At 40.8% G+C, this 20,776-nt stretch overlaps 1 protein-coding gene across 4 annotated transcripts in view; it reads left to right on the plus strand.

Annotated features, from left to right (window-relative positions):
• Nucleotides 1-20,776, plus strand: part of MSH1 (MUTL protein homolog 1) — a 512,649-nt gene that overhangs the window by 45,781 nt on the left and 446,092 nt on the right. For all 4 annotated transcript variants that reach the window (XM_089392823.1, XM_089392822.1, XM_089392821.1 and 1 more), the window contains exon 6: nt 1,645-1,692. In XM_089392823.1, the coding sequence (XP_089248949.1) occupies nt 1,645-1,692 (48 nt within the window). The remainder of the gene's footprint in view (nt 1-1,644; nt 1,693-20,776) is intronic.

The raw sequence follows: 20,776 nt of genomic DNA on the forward strand, positions 1-20,776 counted from the left end.
GCTATTGCTGCTACCTCCTTTGTCAACTACCACATAAAAAATGCAAAGAAGGCATCTCTTTCTTACAATTGCCTCACTATTCATTCATTTTGGTCTTCCTGTATATATATATTTTGACCTTGTTTCATAAAAGCCTGCACTTCTCAAGTTAAAGTCCTAAAGCTCAAGTGAGGCTTTGGTGTACTGTTTAACTAAGAGGGGAAATGTTACCTTGGTTACTTGCGACCCTTTATCCTTGATAGAACACCTTTTGAAGTTACATTCATTACCCCATAGCCCAAGCAAGGCACTGGTGACAGCCTTTCATCCACCACACCAAAAACAAAAAAGAAATCCATTTTCCTTTTTCCTGTTTGTTTTGTTGGTAACCCCCTTTGTTTCCTCATACTCCATACTAACAGACTGAACTGAGTAAACCATAGGGACGCACTTGTTAACCAGGTCTAACCATTGTCTAAAGTGAGAAAGGCAAGGTTACTCTGGTGATGGTGATTGCTTGTGTAAGTCGCCTTTGGGGTCTCACACTTGTGATTAGGACTTTTGCACCAAGTGAGAACTGGGAGGTAATAATATCCATTTGTCATTTTAGAAGAGGCTTAGAAAGAAAAGGAGTTGAATGGATGAGTGGGGTAGTCTGTTAAACGATTCTGTTATCAATAATTTCTTATATATGCTGAGTGCCGTCAAGACTTAATGGAGGATATCATCTGGAGTAGATGCTATGAGTGTAAGGTACTCATGGACAGTAACCTCGTAAGGCTTGTTGAGGCAGTAGCCAAAGTCTCTGACCTAAATTGTATAGCATTTCTTGCAATCTAAATAAAATTCTGATCATCGTATTGAGATTATGCCTTCTAGACATATAGCTCCTGTTCTCTAAAGGTTCCTGCTGTGAGACTGGATCTGTCTGCTCATAGGCCTTCTACTAAGCCATGTCAATTACAAAACAAAACCTTTTATGGGGCTTGAATTAAAATTTTGACTTTTATTAGCTTATAGAACTAGGTCTTGTGATTGTTTGAAGTTTCCTATTATTTCCCTACCATTCTTCTACTTATGTGCATCATAACATGTGCAGAGCACACCTTTTGCATCAATATGAAATGAAAATTGCATTAAAAGTTAAATTTGCTGTTGGACCTATTAAACAGACAGTAAATCTGCTCTGATTGCACTTGCCACATTTTAATAGTGTGCAGCAGCCAAGATAAAAAGGAAAAAGCCATCCATGTTAGCAGAATTTATTTTCTCCAGAATTGAAGAAACCTTCCAGAGTATGCAGTTTGTACAACTATCTCTTATGCATTCCCTATAATGCCTTTATTGTTCTTTAACTTCAAGTAGTTAGAACGGTCAATATACTGTAGTGATGCTAAGAACAGCAAGAAATGTACTTCAAAGCACTTGGGTATTTGGGGACTTTTAGTTTTGAAGCTTCTCCATGCTTGTCCCTTGGGTTGAATAGCATTTTATTTATTTTTTTCATTCCGCTTGATTGTTGATGCTATTTATCTGTTTTCCAGTTGGGTAATGGAAGACACATTAGGCTAAATAAACAAATTCAAAGAATCTAATTGAAAATCAAGATGAAATTTGTCCCTATGATGTGAAATTGGAATATGAGCTATATTTTTCAATGTGCAGAACTTACGACAAACATTGGATAAGCTAACTCAAAATGGATTTTCAATGGTGAGTAACTTGCTTTTATTTCATTTTATTTTTTCCATTCCCTAATTTGAATGCCATTTCTTCTAGTTTATTTTATTCTTCTTCATTGTATTGACATCTTAGAGAGTTGCATAGTTTTGAATCTTATAATTGCTTAGTTCTGCGCAATAGTAATTATATTTTAAGCATTTTCATTTAGTGTATAAATCTTTAATTTTTCACATGCTATGAATTTTGTTGAAATTCTAAAGCTAATGCTTTCCTTAGAAGAGTAATCCTGAACTAGTATTTTGACAATACAGAGAAAACATTGCAGTAGGAAAGACAAAATACATATAAAGAGTTTTATTTGTCTGTTGGGCTGTAGTCTAGTGATTGAGCATTGAAATTGGGCATCACTACATGAATGACTTAGGTTCAGGCGCCGGCAGAAATTGACCAACTCTGAGGGGATTGATATGAAGATTAATTCCAACCCCACCACTCCCCTACAAAAATGAAATCAACCACCTGCATCAAATGGGAAATTTTTTTATGATGACTAGAAAAAAAATCACCACAGAGTTGGATTAGTCATTTATACTTTCATGCATGCTCTTCATGTTGTTTGTCAAAAGTTGTTACTTTACATGCATCCTCTTGTTAGAAACATGTCTATTTTATTTTGGGAAAATTCTTATGACAATTGTAAATTGTACACCTTACAGTCTTTTGTCACAAGGTTGTATCTAATAGGTGTGAAACGTAACCTTAGATTGGAGTTCATAGAGTTTCTTCTCCCATAATTTTGTCGCATGTTCCTCTAGTTGATATCAGAGTTGCGAAAATCATGATTAAATTATGATTTTTTCGTTGGGCCAATTCAATCGCTCAATTAAATCGACCATTTTTTCAATTTGACAAAATCGTGATTTAATCACGATTATTACGAAAAAATCGTGATCCGATCACTAAAAGTCGCCGACTGTGGAAACAAGAAGTTTTTAAAGGTGAAGTTTAGTTTTTTTGGTTTCATTTTGCAATTAGAGGGAAAGGGTGAGAGCTAAGGACGAGGAGTACTAATCTACGAGGGCGAGAGATGAGAAAACCGAAGGAGTTTAAGATCCCAAGCAATTTTTTTTTGAAGTTGGACCAAGTTTCTTCAGCAGGGTGTGGATTTCAGGTATGGGCATCAAATTTGGCCCTATTTTTTTGTTTTCTCTTTGATTTTCCTTGGGTTTCAGCCACCCATATATTTTCCATGATTTTTGCTGGAATTTGTGTTTTTTTTCCAATTTTTGTTGCATTTATCAGAGAGTTTTTTTTTGTCAAAAATTCAAAATGTTGATTGTTATTTTTTATTTATTTATTTTTTTTACCCAATTTTTGTTGCATTTATTGGAGGTTTTTTGGTCAAAAATTCAAAATGTTGATTGTTAATTTTATTTGTTTAAATTCTTCTTGTGCCCTAGTTTTTCCCATGATTTTTGCTTGGGTTTGAGTGTGTTTTTTTTGCCATTATTGTTGCATTGAGTGGAGGGTTTTTTGGTAAAAAATTCAAAATGTTGATTGTTAATTTCATTTGTTTAATTTTAAATTGTTCTTGTGCCGTAGGTTCAAACTTCAATTTTATATTAAGACTCAAGAGTTCAACAAAATTACAAACATGCCAAGAAAATTGGACCCTATGTGGGAATTTGGTGAACCTGATGGGGGGTTTGACAGATCAAATTTGACTTGCAAGTTATGTGGGCAACATATGACAAGGGGAGTATACCGATTGAAATTCCACCTTGCACAAATTCTTGGACATGAAGTAGGACTTTGCACAAAAACAAATCCAAAAATCATTTGTAGAGCCCTCAAATCATTGGAAGATATAGAGACAGCGAAACTGTCCAAGGAAAATTTGAAGAATCAAATAGCAAGGGGTGGAGTGATGGGAGGTGTCTGTTAGAGTGGTTCTTCTTCTGCTTCAACATCAATTTCTACAGTCAACCCCACAACTGCCTCATCATTTTTTGTTCCTAGAACCACACTTGGTGCACAACCATCTATCAGGTCAACTCTTAAAAAAAGAGAAGGAAGAAGTTGACAAGTTGTTGGGAAGGTGTCTTCTTAGAGTGATCTCCCTTCAACATTGCCATGAATAATCCATTTTTCTAGTGTGATTGATGCTATTGCTATTGTTGGCCCGAGGTACAAAGCCCCTTCCTATGATGACTTTAGAGGGCATATTCTTCAGAATGAAAAGGTTGAATGCACTGCAAGATTGGAGGAGTTTAGGGCATCATGGGCATAAACGAGATGCACTGTGATGTCAGATGGTTGGACTGATCAAAAGGGTAGAACCCTTATTAACTTCTTGGTTAATTGTCCCAAGGGGACAATGTTTATGAAATTTATTGATGCATCTGCACATATTAAAGATGCACGGTTATTATGTGATTTGTTGTACATGTTCGTTTAGGAGGTGGGTCCACAACATATTGTTCAGGTCATAACGGATAATGCTGCAAATTATGTTGCTTTTGGTAGGATGCTTATAGAGAGGCATCCTAACTTATTTTGGACACCTTGTGCTACACACTGCATTGACTTGATGTTGGAGGACATAGGAAAAATTCCTTATATCAAGGATATTGTTGAATCATAAAAAAAATTACAAAATTTATATATAATCATGCATCTGTACTTCATTTGATGAGAACATTCACCAACAACAACGAGTTGGTGTGCCTTGATATTACACGGTTTGCCACTAGCTTCATATCTCTTCAATTTTTTTTGAATTCTACGTGGGATGTGAAGAGAATGTTTCTTTCAGAGGATTGGCGTACTTTGTCATTTAGCCGCAAACCAGAGGGAGGGGCCATACTAGGAAAGCTTCTAGGTGGGAGTGTAGGAGGTGTGTAGCATTACTGAACCTTTGGTAAAGGTTCTTCGATTAGTTGATGGAGATAAACCCACAATGGGCTACTTGTATGAGGCCATGGATAGGGCCAAAGAATCCATTCACAACTATTATGATGATAAGGGGGATGAGGGGTTTGAGAACCAACAAGTGATATGGGCAGTGATTAATGAGCGATGGAACAATACACTCCATTATCCCATTCATGTTGCAGGGATCTATTTGAACCCCACATTTTCTTACTCCTATGGTTTCATATTTGATGTAGAGGTTATGGATGGATTCTTCACTTGTTTAGAAAATGGTGTCATCTCTAATAGAACGTGCAAAAATTTCTAAAAAATGGAGATATACAGGATGGTAGGTGGCACATTTAGCTTTGACATGATTATCCATGATAGGAAAACCAAAGTGCTAGGTATACTTCTGTTTTTTTCAATTTTCAAATTTCATTTTCTTTTCACACTTTGCGTCAACTTTCAAATTTCAATTTTTTTCTTATGTTTCTCTTATTTATTGTAGATGTGTCGTGGAGAAGCTATGGTGGCAGAGAACCCAATCTCCAAAAGTTTTCCATTCGAGTGCTCAGCCAAACATATAGCTCCTTCGAATGCAAGCACAACTGGAGTGTATTTGAAAAAATACACACCAAGAAGCGCAACAGGTTAAAAATTATCTAATTAATTTTTTGAATTCATTAAATTATAAAAAAAATATAATTTATTATTTTTATAATTATTAATTTATTATTTATGACCCTCGTACAGGTTGGAGTCCCAACGCCTTAACGGCATGGTCTACGTCTACTACAATCTCTGATTGTGGTCGAGGCAACTTGAGAGGACACCTGATGTGGATGCCATCTCATTGGATGGGATTGACAACACTTATGCATGGAGGGTTGAGGCTGAGAGGCCTATCATGGAATTGGCCCATGATTGGTTAGAGGAGGAGGTAGTGGAGGGGGTAGCAGTTGCAGAGGAGGAGGAGGAGGAGGAGGGGCAACAGGAGGAGGAGGTGACACACCCTACCATGGTCATTAGTAGAGGACATGGTCTAACTTGTATGGCTCCTAGTTCTTCAAATTTTAGAGGACATTAGAGTCTAATGTCAACTCTAGGGCCTTCTTCATCTAGAGGGAAAGATGTTACATTTTCTCCTAAAAGGGGTAGGTGAAATCATTAGTTAGTTGGTTCATTTCATTGTATATGACTCATGATATAAGATACATTATCATATTTTGAGGTTGAGTCAGGATTCAGGCTTCAGGATTCAGTACACGATTCACTGTTATGTGTGGTGTAGCACTAGACATATTACACATCTTATGTTAGTTCTATTTTCATATTTTTGTGTCAATGCATCTATTTTATGTTGTGGATGCTTTAGATACTAAAAAAATTGAATAAAAATGATTTTTTTTGTATTTTTTTAATTTTGCCGATTTTTTACCCATCTTTACCAATTTTATCCTGTTTTTTTACGATTTTTTCTGATTTTAGACCCTCGCAGATTTAATCTCGATTGCGATTATCGCAACATTGGTTGATACCTTTCATGAAAACATAGTTATTGCTGTTAGATTTTATACACACAAGAGGCTAAGTAGGAAAACATATAATAATGAGATAGATTATATTGATACATTATTGTTAAAATTGGCAACTAGGGCCAAATTCCACCTTAGGATAGATCATATGATGGAGATGATTATTACATTGGATTCCTCTTTTTGAGAGGTCCAATTTTGATATAAAGATCATCTCATTCTGACAAGCAGAAATGGAATTTTGTATTTCTCTCTCTTATGCACAAATTGTCAAGGTTAGCCTCAGTCAAATGTAGGCTCAAAAGCCCAATAGATGTGTCTCCTCACCCTCAACAAAGTGTATAAATAGGAGTGACCCCTCTCCTCATTTGGACATCACTAATCTCATCACATATCTCTCTCTCCTCTCTTGATTGGTTCATACAACTTGGAGGCAACCTTCTCTACTTCGCACGTGTGAAAGGAGGACGAATTTCTGGAGTGTTTTGCTAGCTGGCAATTTTAAGGTTATAGGGCAGCGTTGACCAACGTTGACCCTTGTTGTTTGACTGAATTTGACTATGTTTTGGAGGCAAAAAATTGATTTTTGGAGGCTACATTTATTGGCATAGATATCGAGGAGTTTGGAAAAATTTGACCAAGGTTGACTTCAGATTTGACCACAAAATTTATAGCTGCGTTTTGTCTCCTTTGACTAGTTTGACCGAACTATTTTGGGCTGACTTTGACTCTCTTGGAAGGTCAAATTGATCTTCTGTTGACCGAGCTGCTTGGAGGACATTTTGGGGCTGCTTTGACCAACGTTGACTTTCTGGTTAGGGTTGCAATTGACTGCTGATTTTGACAGGACTGTTTTGGGCAAGTTAATTTGATATTTGTACTCTCTCTGCTGAACTATTGAAAAATAATAAGAATATTTGATCAAAGGATTTCCCCACATTGGGGTTTTTCCCTGGCATCCACCATATCTCGTGTCCTCTTGTCTTGGCTTGTCTTCTGTACATGTTTTTATGTTCTATCTGCATTTACTATCAATGTGTTTAAGTTAATGTGATTACCACTGAATATAATGGGAAATTGTCATTGGGCTAATAAAGAAAATTGAAGTAAATTGTGCTAAAGCATAGAACATACCATTGTTATCTAAAATTAACATGGTATCAGAGCACTCAGGTGAAGACAAGGGCCAAGCAAGAGTGAGGAAAAGCAATCGCTAAGGGAAGCTGTTGGATAAGGACTTGGAACTAGTCCCAATGACGACTACATCTTGTTGAAGAATCTGGGGCAATTATAGTTAATGAGATTCTTCTTAGCATGATAACTATTTGTGAGGTATTTTATCTTTAGCTTATTAACACAATCTTTTCTTCATATCATTAGTGTGTGTATTTCTTACTTCATCGATTATCTACCAAAACAAAGAGACAAGAACACACGATGTTGGCTTTTTGCTAGGGCCAAAACCTCTCCCCCTTGGAGAGGAAAACCCGCACAAAATTCTTCTTATAGAGATTCCAGTTGACGAATACCAAGACCATGACCCTTGACCTACTATGCCACTCCAAGACCAAGACATCAACCCTCTTCGTTGTCACTGCTGAGATCATCATTATGCTACACCATTGAAGCCATTACTACTTTACCACTGAGATCTTCATTCTTGTTGCTCCATGGCTGTTCCTTCATCGAGCTTTTCAACATCACAACGAGATCTTTATATACATGAATGAGAGCTGCACTGAGATCACTGTTGTATCATAGTTGCACCATTGATATCTTCATTGGAATACCACCGAGATCATGATTGCATCATGATTGTGTATGCCGAGACTATGACTGTGTATACTTCTGCACTATGCTCTTCACCAAGACTATAGCTATGCCCTCCTTGCACCGAGGTCTGCTGCAACTATGCTGAGACTGTATGGTTGTGACCTTTTAACTAGGCCGAGACATCAGGGATATATGTGAAGATATCATTATGATACTCATCTGAAAGCTATAGTAATCCTCCTCCATACGAAATGTTGAACTGTTGCCCTTATCCGAGTGTCCTGTACCACTGTACCTTGTCTGAGATTCTGAGCTGCCTGCACCCATCCGAAATTACAAAGACTTGTCCGAATTTTTTTGTGTTTCCTGTGGTGACCTCAGCGGGGTATTTATAGTGGTTCTGTCTCCCTAAATAAGCTGACATGTCACAGTGAAAGGATGTGTCTATTATTTGAGTCGACTTGACATTAATATATATTTTGAGGCCGACATAGGTGCTCTTCTTCATCGTTTTGTTGGCTGATGTCTTCAGGAGGATTGTGCTTGTCTTGGAGGGCTGTTATAGACCTTTATATAGAATTTTATACATTACACATAGGCTCAAGAAGAGCATGACATTGACTCTTTAAACTAAATCCTAAGGCTCTCAATGGGAGCCACTAAATAAATAAACTTCTTGCTCTGAAACCCATGCAACAAGGAATAAATTCTTTTTCTTGTTTTACAAAAATTAGAATACAATGTCATGAAGACCGAACCTAGTTATACTTTTTCCAACACATATTACTTCAAATCCGAGGACAAGCTTAAGGACAAATCCGACTGTCATGCATGGAAGTTGACTCTAGATCTAACATTGGAAGAAAATGATGCCATGGACTATGTCAAAGGAAGAGTAGTGGAACCTCCTTCAAATGTATCGGCAGTTGCATAAGCGAAGTACAAGGAAGGTGACGTTAAAGCTAAGAAATTATTGTTGATTCTATTCACAAGCCTTTGGTTGCCTATATTTATGATTTGGAAACATCTAAGGAGATGTATGACAAGCTGGTTGGGATGTTCAAAGTAAATATTGCAAATCAAGTTCTCTTTCTCAAGCACAAGTTGAAAGACATCAAGATGGATGGAGGAGAATCCATCCAATCCTACTTCATGAGGATTACCAAGATCAAGAATGATCTCCTTTCTATTGAAGAAGTCATTGGTGATAGGGAGCTCACACTTATTGCACTTGGAGGCCTTACAAGAGAATGGGATGTGTTCAACACCACCATCCTCAACAATGACAGGATTCCGAGATTTAATGAATTATTGGCTAGATGCACTCAAGAAGAAATAAGGATGATGGAAAGAGACAAACCCTCAAACGCAAACAATCCTACTGCCTTCTCCGCTCATACTAGAGGAAGAACAATGCTGGTCCAAGAAATCAAGGTCAAGGGTTCAAAACCGGAATTCAAAGAAGGAAGAAAAGGAAGATGCTTCAATTGTAACAAGTTTGGCCCCTTCGCTAGAGAGTGTCCTCACAAGAAGGATACTCCAAGGGATGATGACAACAATAACAACAACTTCAAAGGCAATAGGTTCAACAACAAAGGAAAAAGAAATGCTCCCGCTGCTCGAAATGGAAATGGTTGTCCTCCCAAGAAGTCGAGAAACTCCAGGTATGAAGAAGTTAATGTTGTAAAGCAAAAAATGTTTTATCTTATTTCTTCCCTCACGACTGCCTCTCTTTCGGATGCATTGGATCATTGGTTGATTGATAGTGGTGCCTCAAGGCACTTCACTGGGTACAAAGAAGCTCTCTCTAGCTTGATTGAAAAGAAGACGAATATGGAGATTATACCTAGGGATAATGCCACTTATCTCGTGGAAGGAATTGGGGCTGTTACTCTTCACTTAAATCAAGGTCAAACTCTTCATTGACAAGAAGTGTTATATGTACTTGATCTGAAAAAGAATTTGGTCTCTATTTATGTATACCTAGGGATAATGCCACTTATCTTGTGGAAGGAATTGGCGCTATTACTCTTCACTTAAATCAAAGTCAAACTCTTCATTGACAAGAAGTGTTATATGTACTTGATCTGAAAAAGGACTTGGTCTCTATTTCCGCGATGGAAGATAAAGGTTTTAAGTTGACATTCATTGATGGGAAAGCTCGTGTTTGGCAAAGGAACCCAAGAGATGCATTCACTCTTGGATTTAGGGTTGAAGGTCTCTATCAGGTTGGAGGAAGGCCGTTGGGAGCAATGAATTGTGATACTTCTCTTCAATTTGAATTATGGCATTGGAGATTTGCTCACCTTCATTTTAAAGCCTTACCTGATGTAAGGAAGATGGTCACAGGTATGCTCAAATTCAACTTAGATCATGAAGGTGTTTGTCAAGGTTGTGAAGCTGGAAAACATACAAGGGGACCATTCCCCTCAAGTGAAACTCAAACCATCGATATTCTTCAATTGGTCCATTATGATCTATCAAGTATGTTGCTCGTGACATCTTTGGGTGGATATTTGTACTATGCTATTTTTGTGGATGACTTCTCTTGCAAAACATGGATCTATTTCTTAAAGAAGAAGGATGAAGTGTTCAAATGGTTCTACTCTTTCAAAGCCTTGGTCGAGAATCAAACAGGGAAGAAGATCAAAATATTAAGGACCGACAATGGAACCGAATATGAGTCAAATGAATTCAATGACTATTGTAGAGAAGCTGGTATTAAGAGGGAGACCACTACTGCATATACTCTTGAACAAAATGGTGTTGTCGAAAGGAAGAATCGAACTATCATAGAAGCCACCCGTGCCATGCTTCATGACCAAGGTCTACCGAAGTTCTTATGGGGAGAAGTTGCCAACATCGCTGTGTATGTTCAAAACAGATGCCCACATCAAGCTTTGGACTTCAAGACACTCGAAGAAGTTTTCACCGGTAAGAAACTTGATGTTTCTCATTTTAGAATTTTTGGTTGTCCTGTATATTTTCATGTGCCGAAAGAGAAAAGAAGCAAACTAGATGCATCTGGGAAGAAAGGAACGTTTGTGGGCTACAGTGAAACTTTGAAGGCATATAGAATCTATGTGCCTGGTCAAAGGGAAGTGGAATTAAGTCATGATGTCACTTTCGATGAAGATTCTGCTCTTAGGAAGGTCTGAGATCTTCCTATCCCTAGGAAGGACAATGATGATGCTGATGCTAAAAAGAATGATGAATCTCTGTCTGATGAACCGATGCCCTGATTTTGAAGTCCGATGGATCCCGTGGATCCACCTCCTAGTGAGCCCACTACTTCAAGAAAAATACCTTTGTGGCTCAAAGATATTCTTGAAGATGCTGAGAAACACATTGCACCGAGGGGGAGATTTCGTGAAAGCAAGAAGCCGAATAGGTACCAAGGGTACTTAGTTGCCATGAGTACCATTGTACAATTTGAGCCTTGCACTTTTGAAGAAGTTGTGAAACACCAAGTTTGGAAGGATGAGATGAACGAGGAATATAAGTCGATCATAAAGAATGATGTCTAGGATGTAGTTCCTAGACCCAAGGACAAGTCAGTGGTCACTTCGAAATGGATCTACAAGATCAAACATAGAGCTGATGGGAGTGCTGGAAAGTTCAATGCCAGATTTGTTGCTCAAGGCTTCTCTCAAAAGGAAGGAGTAGACTATGATGAGATATTTGCATCGGTTGCCTGATATACCACTTCCGTTCGATCATAGTCCTTGCCGCTTTGCAATGATGGAGCCTACAACAGATGGATGTCAAAATTGCCTTCTTGCATGGCTCGCTTAAAGAGGAAGTCTATGTGGAACAACTTGAGGGGTTCGAAGTTCAAGATCGCGAGACACATGTATGTAGGGTGAAGAAATCCCTTTATGGGTTGAAGCAAGCCCCTAGGGCTTGGTATGAGAGGATTGATAGCTATCTTATGAAGCTGGGATTTACAAGGAGCAATGCTGACCGAATCTATACTTCAAGGTTGAAAAGGACAAGCCCCTCATTCTGGTCCTTTATGTGGATGATCTCTTTCTAACAAGTGATGACCCTCTCATTCATCAATGCAAGAGGGAGTTGGCTTCCGAATTTGAGATGAAGTACCTAGGATTGATGCATTACTTCTTAGGGCTAGAGGTCTAGCAAAAGCCAGGTGAGATTTTCCTTTCTCAAGGAAAATACATTGTGAAGCTACTTAGAGATGTTGTGGGATGGTGGATTGCAAGTTCGTGACTACTCTAATGGCACTCAACTTTAAGAAGCTATGTGGAAGTGCTGCAGGGCCCGGATTAGCAAACACTTCCGAGTATCGCCAACTTGTGGGGGCCATGGTGTTCTTGGTCAACTCCCGTCCTGAGATATGCTTCGTTGTGAACACGTTGAGTCACTTTACGGTCGAGTCTAATCACATTCATTGGATTGCTGCTAAGAATCTCTTGAGATATCTCGGGGCACAATCCACTATGGACTGAGATACACTGTCGGGAATTTGAGGCTGCATGGATATTCAAATGTTGATTGGGCTGGTAGTGTGGTGGATCGTAAGAGCACGTTCGGGTGCTGCTTCTCTTTGGGGTCTGCTTCAATATCTTGGATGAACATGAAGCAACAATCGGTTGCACTAAGCACCATCAAGGTTGAATAGATTGCTGCAAGTATGGCTTGTTGTGAAGCTGTTTGGTTGAGGAAGCTCTTCAGTGAGCTATTTGAGCACGTGTTGGATACCACCGTGATCTTCTGCGACAACTAGAGTGGGATTCACCTATCAGAGAATCCTGTGTTCCATGACCGCTCCAAGCACATTTATATCAGGTACCATTTTATGCGGGATATGGTACAATGGGGAGTAATAAGGCTCCATCACATTAGAATAGATGAGCAGGTCGCAAACATTCTCACGAAGCCTTTGGGGAAGGTCAAATTCTTAACCTTATGAGAGAGACTTGGAGTTGTGGAACGACCCTCCTAGGGTCTCGTATTAGTTGGACACTGAGCTCTGGGAGCTCCTGGGGGCTTGGGGTACTTCTTGGAGCTATGAGCGACCATAGGGTGAGTGGTTCACGTTCCCTTAGTGGTGTGATAGATACAGGGTGAGTAGTGCACCTTCCCCTGTGACAATCCCGTGATGGTTGACATGTGTGTAGGGTGAGTGGTTCACCTTCCCCTACCAGGACACATATATGTAGGGTGAGTGTTTTACATTCCCCTATGATTGACATATGCATAGGATGAGTGGCTCACCTTCTCCTACCGATGCCCCAACACACATCCTACCCACAGAGGCCGAGACTCATGGGAAGTACCTCTCATCTAGCCAATGAGTTGGGAAAAGATGGTTAGGGACCATAGCACTACTGATGAATGCATCGTGTACTGCTGTACTCCCTATGACTAGGATGCATGGTGTTCAACAACTTGATCTGGGATCAAGGACTGGCTTTAGTCAGCGGAGAGTGGTATGATCTTATGACTAACTCTCGATCACTTCTTCTTCATTATTACTTCAGGGTTCAATAGAGTAGAGCAGGGCAGTGATGACAGGGATGATACAAGATGACAGGATGGCATGATGACAGATGGATTGGCAGGTAAAATTCTCCCTAGTTGAGAGGGATTGTTAAAATTGGTAACTAGGGCCAAATTCGACTTTAGGACAACTCATATGATGGAGATGATTATTTCATTGGATTCCTCTTTTCGAGAGGTCCAATTTTGATATGAAGATCATCTCATTCTGACAAGCAGAAATGGAATTTTGAATTTATTTTCTCTCATGCACAAATTGTCAAGGTTGGCCTCAGTCAACTGTAGGCTCAAAAGCCCAATAGATGTGTCTCCTCACCCTCAACGAAGTGTATAAATAGGAGTGACCTCTCTCCTCATTTGGACATCACTCGTTTCATCACATATCTCTCTCTCTCTTCTTGATTGGTTCGTACAACTTGGAGGCAACCTTCTCTACTTCACATGTGTGAAAGGAGGACGAAATTCTGGACTGTTTTGTTGGCCAAAAATTTCAGGGTTATAGGGCAGCGTTGACTAGCGTTGACCCTTGCTGTTTGACCGAGTTTTGATTGCGTTTTGGAGGCAGAAATTTGATTTTTGGAGGCTGCATTTATTGCCATAGATGTCAAGGAGTTTGGGACAGTTTGACCAAGGTTGACTTCAGATTTGATTGTAGAATTTACAACTGCATTTTCTGTCTCCTTTGATTGGTTTGACCGAACTGTTTTTCGGCTGACTTTGACTCGCTTGGAAGGCCGAATTGATCTTTTGTTGACCAAGCTGCTTGGAGGACATTTTGGGGCTGCTTTGACCAATGTTGACTTTTTGGTTAGGGTTGCAGTTCACTGCTGATTTTGACAAGATTGTTTTGGGCAAGTTAATTTGATATTTGTACTCTCTCTGCTGAACTATTGAAGAATAATAAGAAGATTTGATCAAAGGGTTTTCCCACATTGGGGTTTTTCCCTGGCATCTGCCATATATTCTGTCCTCTTGTCTTGGCTTCTCTTTTGCACATGTTTTTATGTTCTATCTGCATTTACTATCAATGTGTTTAAGTTAATGTGATTACTACTTAATATAATTGGAAATTGTCATTGAGTTGATAAAGAACATTGAAGTAAATTGTGCTAAAGTATAGAACATACCATTGTTATCTAAAATTAACAATTATTCAGTGATGCAATGTCTCATTGTGTAAGAGGAAAGAGAGTAGTAGTTATGTAGCTCCCAAATACCTAAGTTTTAATCAATACATTAGGTAATTCATATTAGAAATCATAGGGGTATTGCAGAAGTAGGAAACAATGTCCAAGTAGAGAGTGGTGGTGTTTACAAACACCATTATAGCATTATACAATAATATGTTAAATTTTGCACATAGCCCTTGGATTTTAATTCCTAGCAGATTATTACAGCTCTACTGAATAAAAACACAATTAGATTCTTAACAAAATATTCAATGGAAGCACAATTACACAACCAATCTCAATCGCATATGACACACAATTTTTGCCCAATCAACAATTCATTAAATTAATAAGCTAAACCTACTTGGGTTCCCGTCCTCGGATAATGGCCCAATTGAGGAATTTACAAATACAACAAACCCTAGATCTGATCTAGCTGATCAAATCCTAGATCTATCCTTGATTTACTTGGATGATCTGGATCTCCTATGTTGCATCCATACACTTTCCTCAGACTCGACACACTAGAGTATCTCACCCCTTCACTTGAAAAAAACCTTTCTTAGTGTCTTGTGCCATTATATGGTGTGTTTTCTCTCTCTTTAGCCTTGCTTTTATAACTTCTCATTGACCTAAATCCCTAAACCTAATCTCCAAAGTGATAGATGGACAATATTAGATCTCACCTCACTTGAGATCAACGATTGAGATTAGAACATGATCACTAAAGTAAATGCTATACTTTTCCTAAGTTTCTTTAGCTCAATAGGCAACATAATTAATTACGTGCTTTTGTAAGTTAGACAGATGCAATAGTGGCAGTGGCAGGGCCATGGGTAGCAGTACATGATGCAACAACTTCAGAGGATGTTGGGCAGCAGGCCTAGCATCAGCATAAGGACCGATGTCGGATGATCGGGTGATGCTTAGTTAGGAGTATTACTAGAGCACAATCCTCGCTAAGAGGGAGTGTTGGTTTGGGGGTAGCATCGGATGTGCTCTAACCTCGAAACTTGGTGGAGAGGCTAAGGCACATGAGATCTCCAATACCTAGAAATGTTTTGGACAGATTCTAAACAGTTTGGGATATATAAAATTATTATATTTTTAATCGAGTCCCTGAGTCTAAACTTAGAGAAAATAAAATATTAATGTGAATTAATATAAAACTATGTTAGAAGGGTCCAAAAGTCATGGATCAAGCCAGAGTTAATATTAGTCGTTGATTAGGGATTTAATCTCAGCCGTTGATTTGCTAACGAGAAAAGTATAAGAGGAGGCTTGAGGGTCACTTGGAGAACACACCGAGTTGATCAAGATTTCGATTTTCTGGGGCTGGGTTTGCTGAGGAAGTCGAAAGAGTGATCAGAGTTGCAGCTGAGGGGTAGTGAATACAAAAGCAAAGAGGCAGAGATAGTACCAAGAGGATCAACACAGAAGTTAGGAGAGAGGGACGCAGAGCCAGCCAGGGGTTCACACAGAGCCGGCTAGGGCTCACGCAGAGTCAACCAGGAGCTACGCGGTGCCTTAGAGAGCCAGCGTGGGTGACGTAGAGGCTCTAAGGGTTGACGTAGTGCCTCTAGAGGCTGACGTAGGGGGAGCTAGGGTGACGCTGGGCCAGAAAGGGCTGACGCAGTCCCTAGAGGCTGACGTTAGGGTTTTCGTGGGGCAGATTGGAGCTGGGAGCTGTCGGAGTGTTTATTCGGGGTTTTAGCCGAAACATCTGTCTCCCACTGAGAGGTACTACCGTCGAGATTATTCTCTGTTGGGTGAGACGGTTTTCGCACCCAGATTGTGTTTTGAACTGCTTAATAATTAAAACCCTTAGATAGCTACACCGGTTTTCCCGCATTGGGTTTTTTCGGGGACATTGGTCCAAAAACAACGGTGTCACTTGTGTGCTTGTTTTGTTTTCTCTTGTTTTGTGTACTTGTATTTATTTTCAGTATTTACATGGTAAATAACTTGTTAATTAATGAGAACAAGTAGGCAGAAATAAATCAGAAAAGTACATGAAGGGTTTCTAACAGTTAGACTTAGAAAATCCAACTCTCATTACTAGAGCAAGTATCCTAAAGTGATTTTGGGCGACCTCTGCATGCCTAGATGCCTATGCAAAAGTTCTTGCCCGAGCTAAAACATCAACATAGCTCACCTTGATAGAAAATGTATCTACATACACAAGCTCTTCACACTTTCTTCATGATATGGATTGATCCAAGTGACGAGCTATTTATAAACTTGAGTACGTAACCAATCTGTTGAAGTTTCTAAGTTTACTTAGTTAGAAAGCCTCCATGCACTTTATCTGATTTATTTCTACCTACTTGTTATTTTCCTTAACAAGTTATTTACAATGTAAATACTGAAAATAAACACTAGTGCATGCTCAACATATTATAGATCAACAACTAAAAGAAACAGAAACAAACACACCATATGACACCATTATTTTTGGACTAATGTCCCCGGAAAAACCCAATGTGGGAAAATCGGTGCAGCTATCTAAGGGTTTTCTTATTAAGAAATATCAGAGTACAATCTGGGTGTTGAAATTGGCCTACCCAACAAAGAATTTCCTTGGCAGTAATACCTCTCAATTTCTGACAAATTACTGGTTGAAACCTTAGATAATCCTTCTGGCATCTACTTAGCACCAATCTGCCCCAGAAACCCCAGTGTCAACCTCTCTCTGGATTGCGTCATCCCTCTAGCCCTTTGTGTCAGCAACGCTGGCCTCTCTGAGGCTCTGCGCAGCGCCCGGATGCCTCTGCGTGAGCCCTGGCTGGCTCTGCGTCACTCTCCTTGGCTACTGCGCTGCTCTCTTGGCACTATCTCTGCCTCTCTGTACTCAAATGCCCCTCAGCTGCATCTCCCGATCACTAATTCTATCTCTCTTAGCAAACCCCGCTCTAGAGAATAAAATGACTGATCACTCCGGTGTGCTCTCCAAGTGACCCTCAAACCTCCTCTTATACTTTTTCTGTTGACATATCAACGGCCGAGATTAAGTCCCTAATCAACGGCTAAGATTAGATCTGGCTTGATCCATGTCTTTTGGACCATTCTAACACAGATTCATATTAATACACATTAATATTTTATTTTCCCTAAGTTTAGACTTAGGGACTCCATTAAAAATATTAATTATTTTAATATCTCCTAATCTGTTTAGAATCTGCCCAAACCCTTTCTGGGTATTGGAGACCTCTGCACCAAATTTCTCCCCCCAAATTTCGTGGCTAGAGCACATTCGATGCTACCCCAAATCAACACTCCCTCTTAGCGAGGACTGTGCTCTAGCAATACTCCTAAAGAGTATTGCTCTGATCATCCAACATCGGTACTTGTGCTGATGCTTGGCCTTCTTGCCCAACATCTTCTGCACTACTGTATCCTGTACTACTGCCCATGGTTTTGCCACTGCCACTGCTGCATCTATACGACAACTCCCTCTGCATCCGTGCGGTTGTTGGTCCTTTCTCCCAGCACTGCATCTGCACTGCACCTCCTCCAACTGACCTTCTTGTTGGGCTAGAGACACCCACTGATGCTAAAGCTCCGTTTGCCGCTGACAAGTGCTCCCTCTCTGATCTCTGCACTGCTGCAACAACTCCCTGCATCTCGCATTGTTGCACACCTCTCTGTGCCATCCTGCACTGGTGCAACACTCCTGTGCCTCTCTCACTGCTGTAGCCTGCTAGCCTCGCGTTTCTTGGGACACCTGCACTGTAGCCCTCTCTGCCGCTCCATCCGCATCCGTCTCGACTCTCTACCCGATTCAGCCAGTCTTGCTACTCCTCTTCAAGGCTCCCGTAGCAAGGTCTAATCCAAGAGGGTGGGTACCTCAAGGATCCTGCCCCTCATCGCCTGTAGTCCGCCTGACTACAACTCGATGTCTCTCCGCTTCCGCTCAAGTGGTGCGTGTGCACTCATGGCATAGTCATTGTCTGTCAAAATTTCCTTCTTTGCCCATGCTGGCACTGCCTTAGTCTCGGATGACTCTCCCTTACTCCTCTTCCTTGGACACTGGGTTGCATAATGACCCAGCTCCCCACAGTGGTAGCACTTGATCTTGGAGAGATCTTTCTTCTTTCGCTTCAATTGATTTCCCTCAGATGCTAGGGCCACATCTTCCTCCTCCTGCTTGACTTTGATCCCCTTGCTGCTGCTACCCATCTTCTACTGCCCTCTGATCTCTTCCTCGCGAAGAGCTGCCCACATCTCGTCCCAAGGTGGAGGTGTCCCTCTGCCAGTATACTCTGGACAAATACCTCCCAGTCTTTTGAGACAACTCAGGGCTATCCTCACCATCAGCTCCTAATTCGGTGTTGCCCCTATAGCAGTCAACAGATCCCGGATCTCATTTAGTCCTCTGAGGAAGGTGTCAATCGGTTCCCCCTTCTTCATCTTATACGACTTCAACTGATTCTCAAGTAGCATTCTTCTCTGCACAGATGTATGCTGGTACAACTTCTTGAGAGCCTCCCACATTTCAAATGTTGTTTCCTTCTCGGCTATGTGTGGTACTACATGATCCTTGACCCCGTCAAGGATAATGCTCTTGGCCCTCGCCATCGCCTCCTCGTACTTGTCATTATCATTGGGGTCAACTGGGATAGCTATTACCTTCAAGGCGAAGTTCTTGACACGATTCCTGTCAAGTACGGATAAGATTCTGGTCTTCGAGACTGCGAAGTTCGATGCTCCGTCCAGTCTATCCTGGTCTCTTACTCCATGTAGTGCCATGATGCTCCTCTACTTCCCTCCTGGAGGTTCTTTGTTCGACTCCTCTGAGTCTCTACTTCCCATCTGGAAGTTCTCTTCTGGACTCCCTCTAAGTCCTGATTTCCCTCCTGGAAATCCTTCTGCCACTGTTGAGATGCCCCCTACTTTGATCGTCTTGTGCAACCGCACCACTCATCCGGGTTCCTCGGCTAGAAACCCTCGGTAGAAACTCCTCTAGCCTTGCTTTGTCAGGTACTATTCTGACTACAATACCTCACCAGTTCCACTCTGCGATATTCCCGCAGCCTTCTAAACCCCACCAACCTGAAGGTGAGAGCTCCTAGGCTTTGCGCAATCCTGACACCAGCAACCTGGCCTCCTCAGCCAACTGTGTTAGCCCTCCCAGCTGCTGCGTGGCTCTGCGTGAGGCTTCTTTGCCTTCCTTAGCCTCTGCGCTACCTTTTCCCGGCTCACCCTTGATGACGCAGGCACTGTGTCACCCTTCCTTGTTGCTGCTCTGCTAGAAACAACTTTTGTCACCTCGAGACAGCTGTTCTATGCTGCTATTGCTCCGCTCCGCTGATGTCCTTTAGTTCTCCTGTGATCTGCAATCACGCTTTGATACCATGTTGAAGTTTCTAAGTTTGCTTAGTTAGAAAGCCTCCATGCACTTTATCTGATTTATTCCTGCCTACTTGTTATTTTCCTTAATAAGTTATTTACAATGTAAATACTAAAAATAAACACTAGTGCATCTCAACATATTATAGATCAACAACTAAAAGAAACAGAAACAAACACACCATATAACACCATTATTTTTGGACTAATGTCCCCGGAAAAAACCCAATGTGGGAAACCGATGCAACTATCCAAGGGTTTTCTTATTAAGCAATATCAGAGTACAATCTCGGTGCCGAAACTGGCCTACCCAACAGAGAATTTCCTTGGCAGTAATACCTCTCAGTTTTTGACAAATCTACTGGCTGAAACCTTGGATAATCCTTCTGGCAGCTACTCAGCACCAATCTGCCCCATAAAAACACAGCGTCAACCTTTCTTTGGATTGGGTCAGCCCCTCTCTGTCTCACGCTTGCCCTGCGTCACACCAGATTGGTTTGCGTCAGCCCTGGGAGGCGCTACGTCACCCCAAATTGGTTTGCGTCAGCCCTGGGAGGCCCTGCGTCAACCCTTGGCCCTCTGTGTCAGCAACGCTGGCCTCTCTGAGGCTCTGCGCAGCTCCTGTTGCCTCTGCGTGAGCCCTCGCTGGCTCTATGTCACTCTCCGGGCTACTCCACTGCTCTCTGGCACTATCGCTGCCTCTCTGTCTCTCTGTACTCAAATGCCCTGAAATGCATCTCTCGATCACTAATTCTATCTCTCTTAGCAAACCTGCTCTAGAGAATAGAATGACTGATCACTCTGGTGTGCTCTCCAAGTGACCCTCAAGCCTCTTATACTTTTTCTGTT

This window comes from Pinus tabuliformis, chromosome 1_1 (genome assembly GCF_031772625.1).
Source record: "Pinus tabuliformis cultivar Carrire ecotype Pingquan chromosome 1_1, CPIR1, whole genome shotgun sequence".
In the NCBI taxonomy this organism is placed as follows: domain Eukaryota; kingdom Viridiplantae; phylum Streptophyta; class Pinopsida; order Pinales; family Pinaceae; genus Pinus; species Pinus tabuliformis.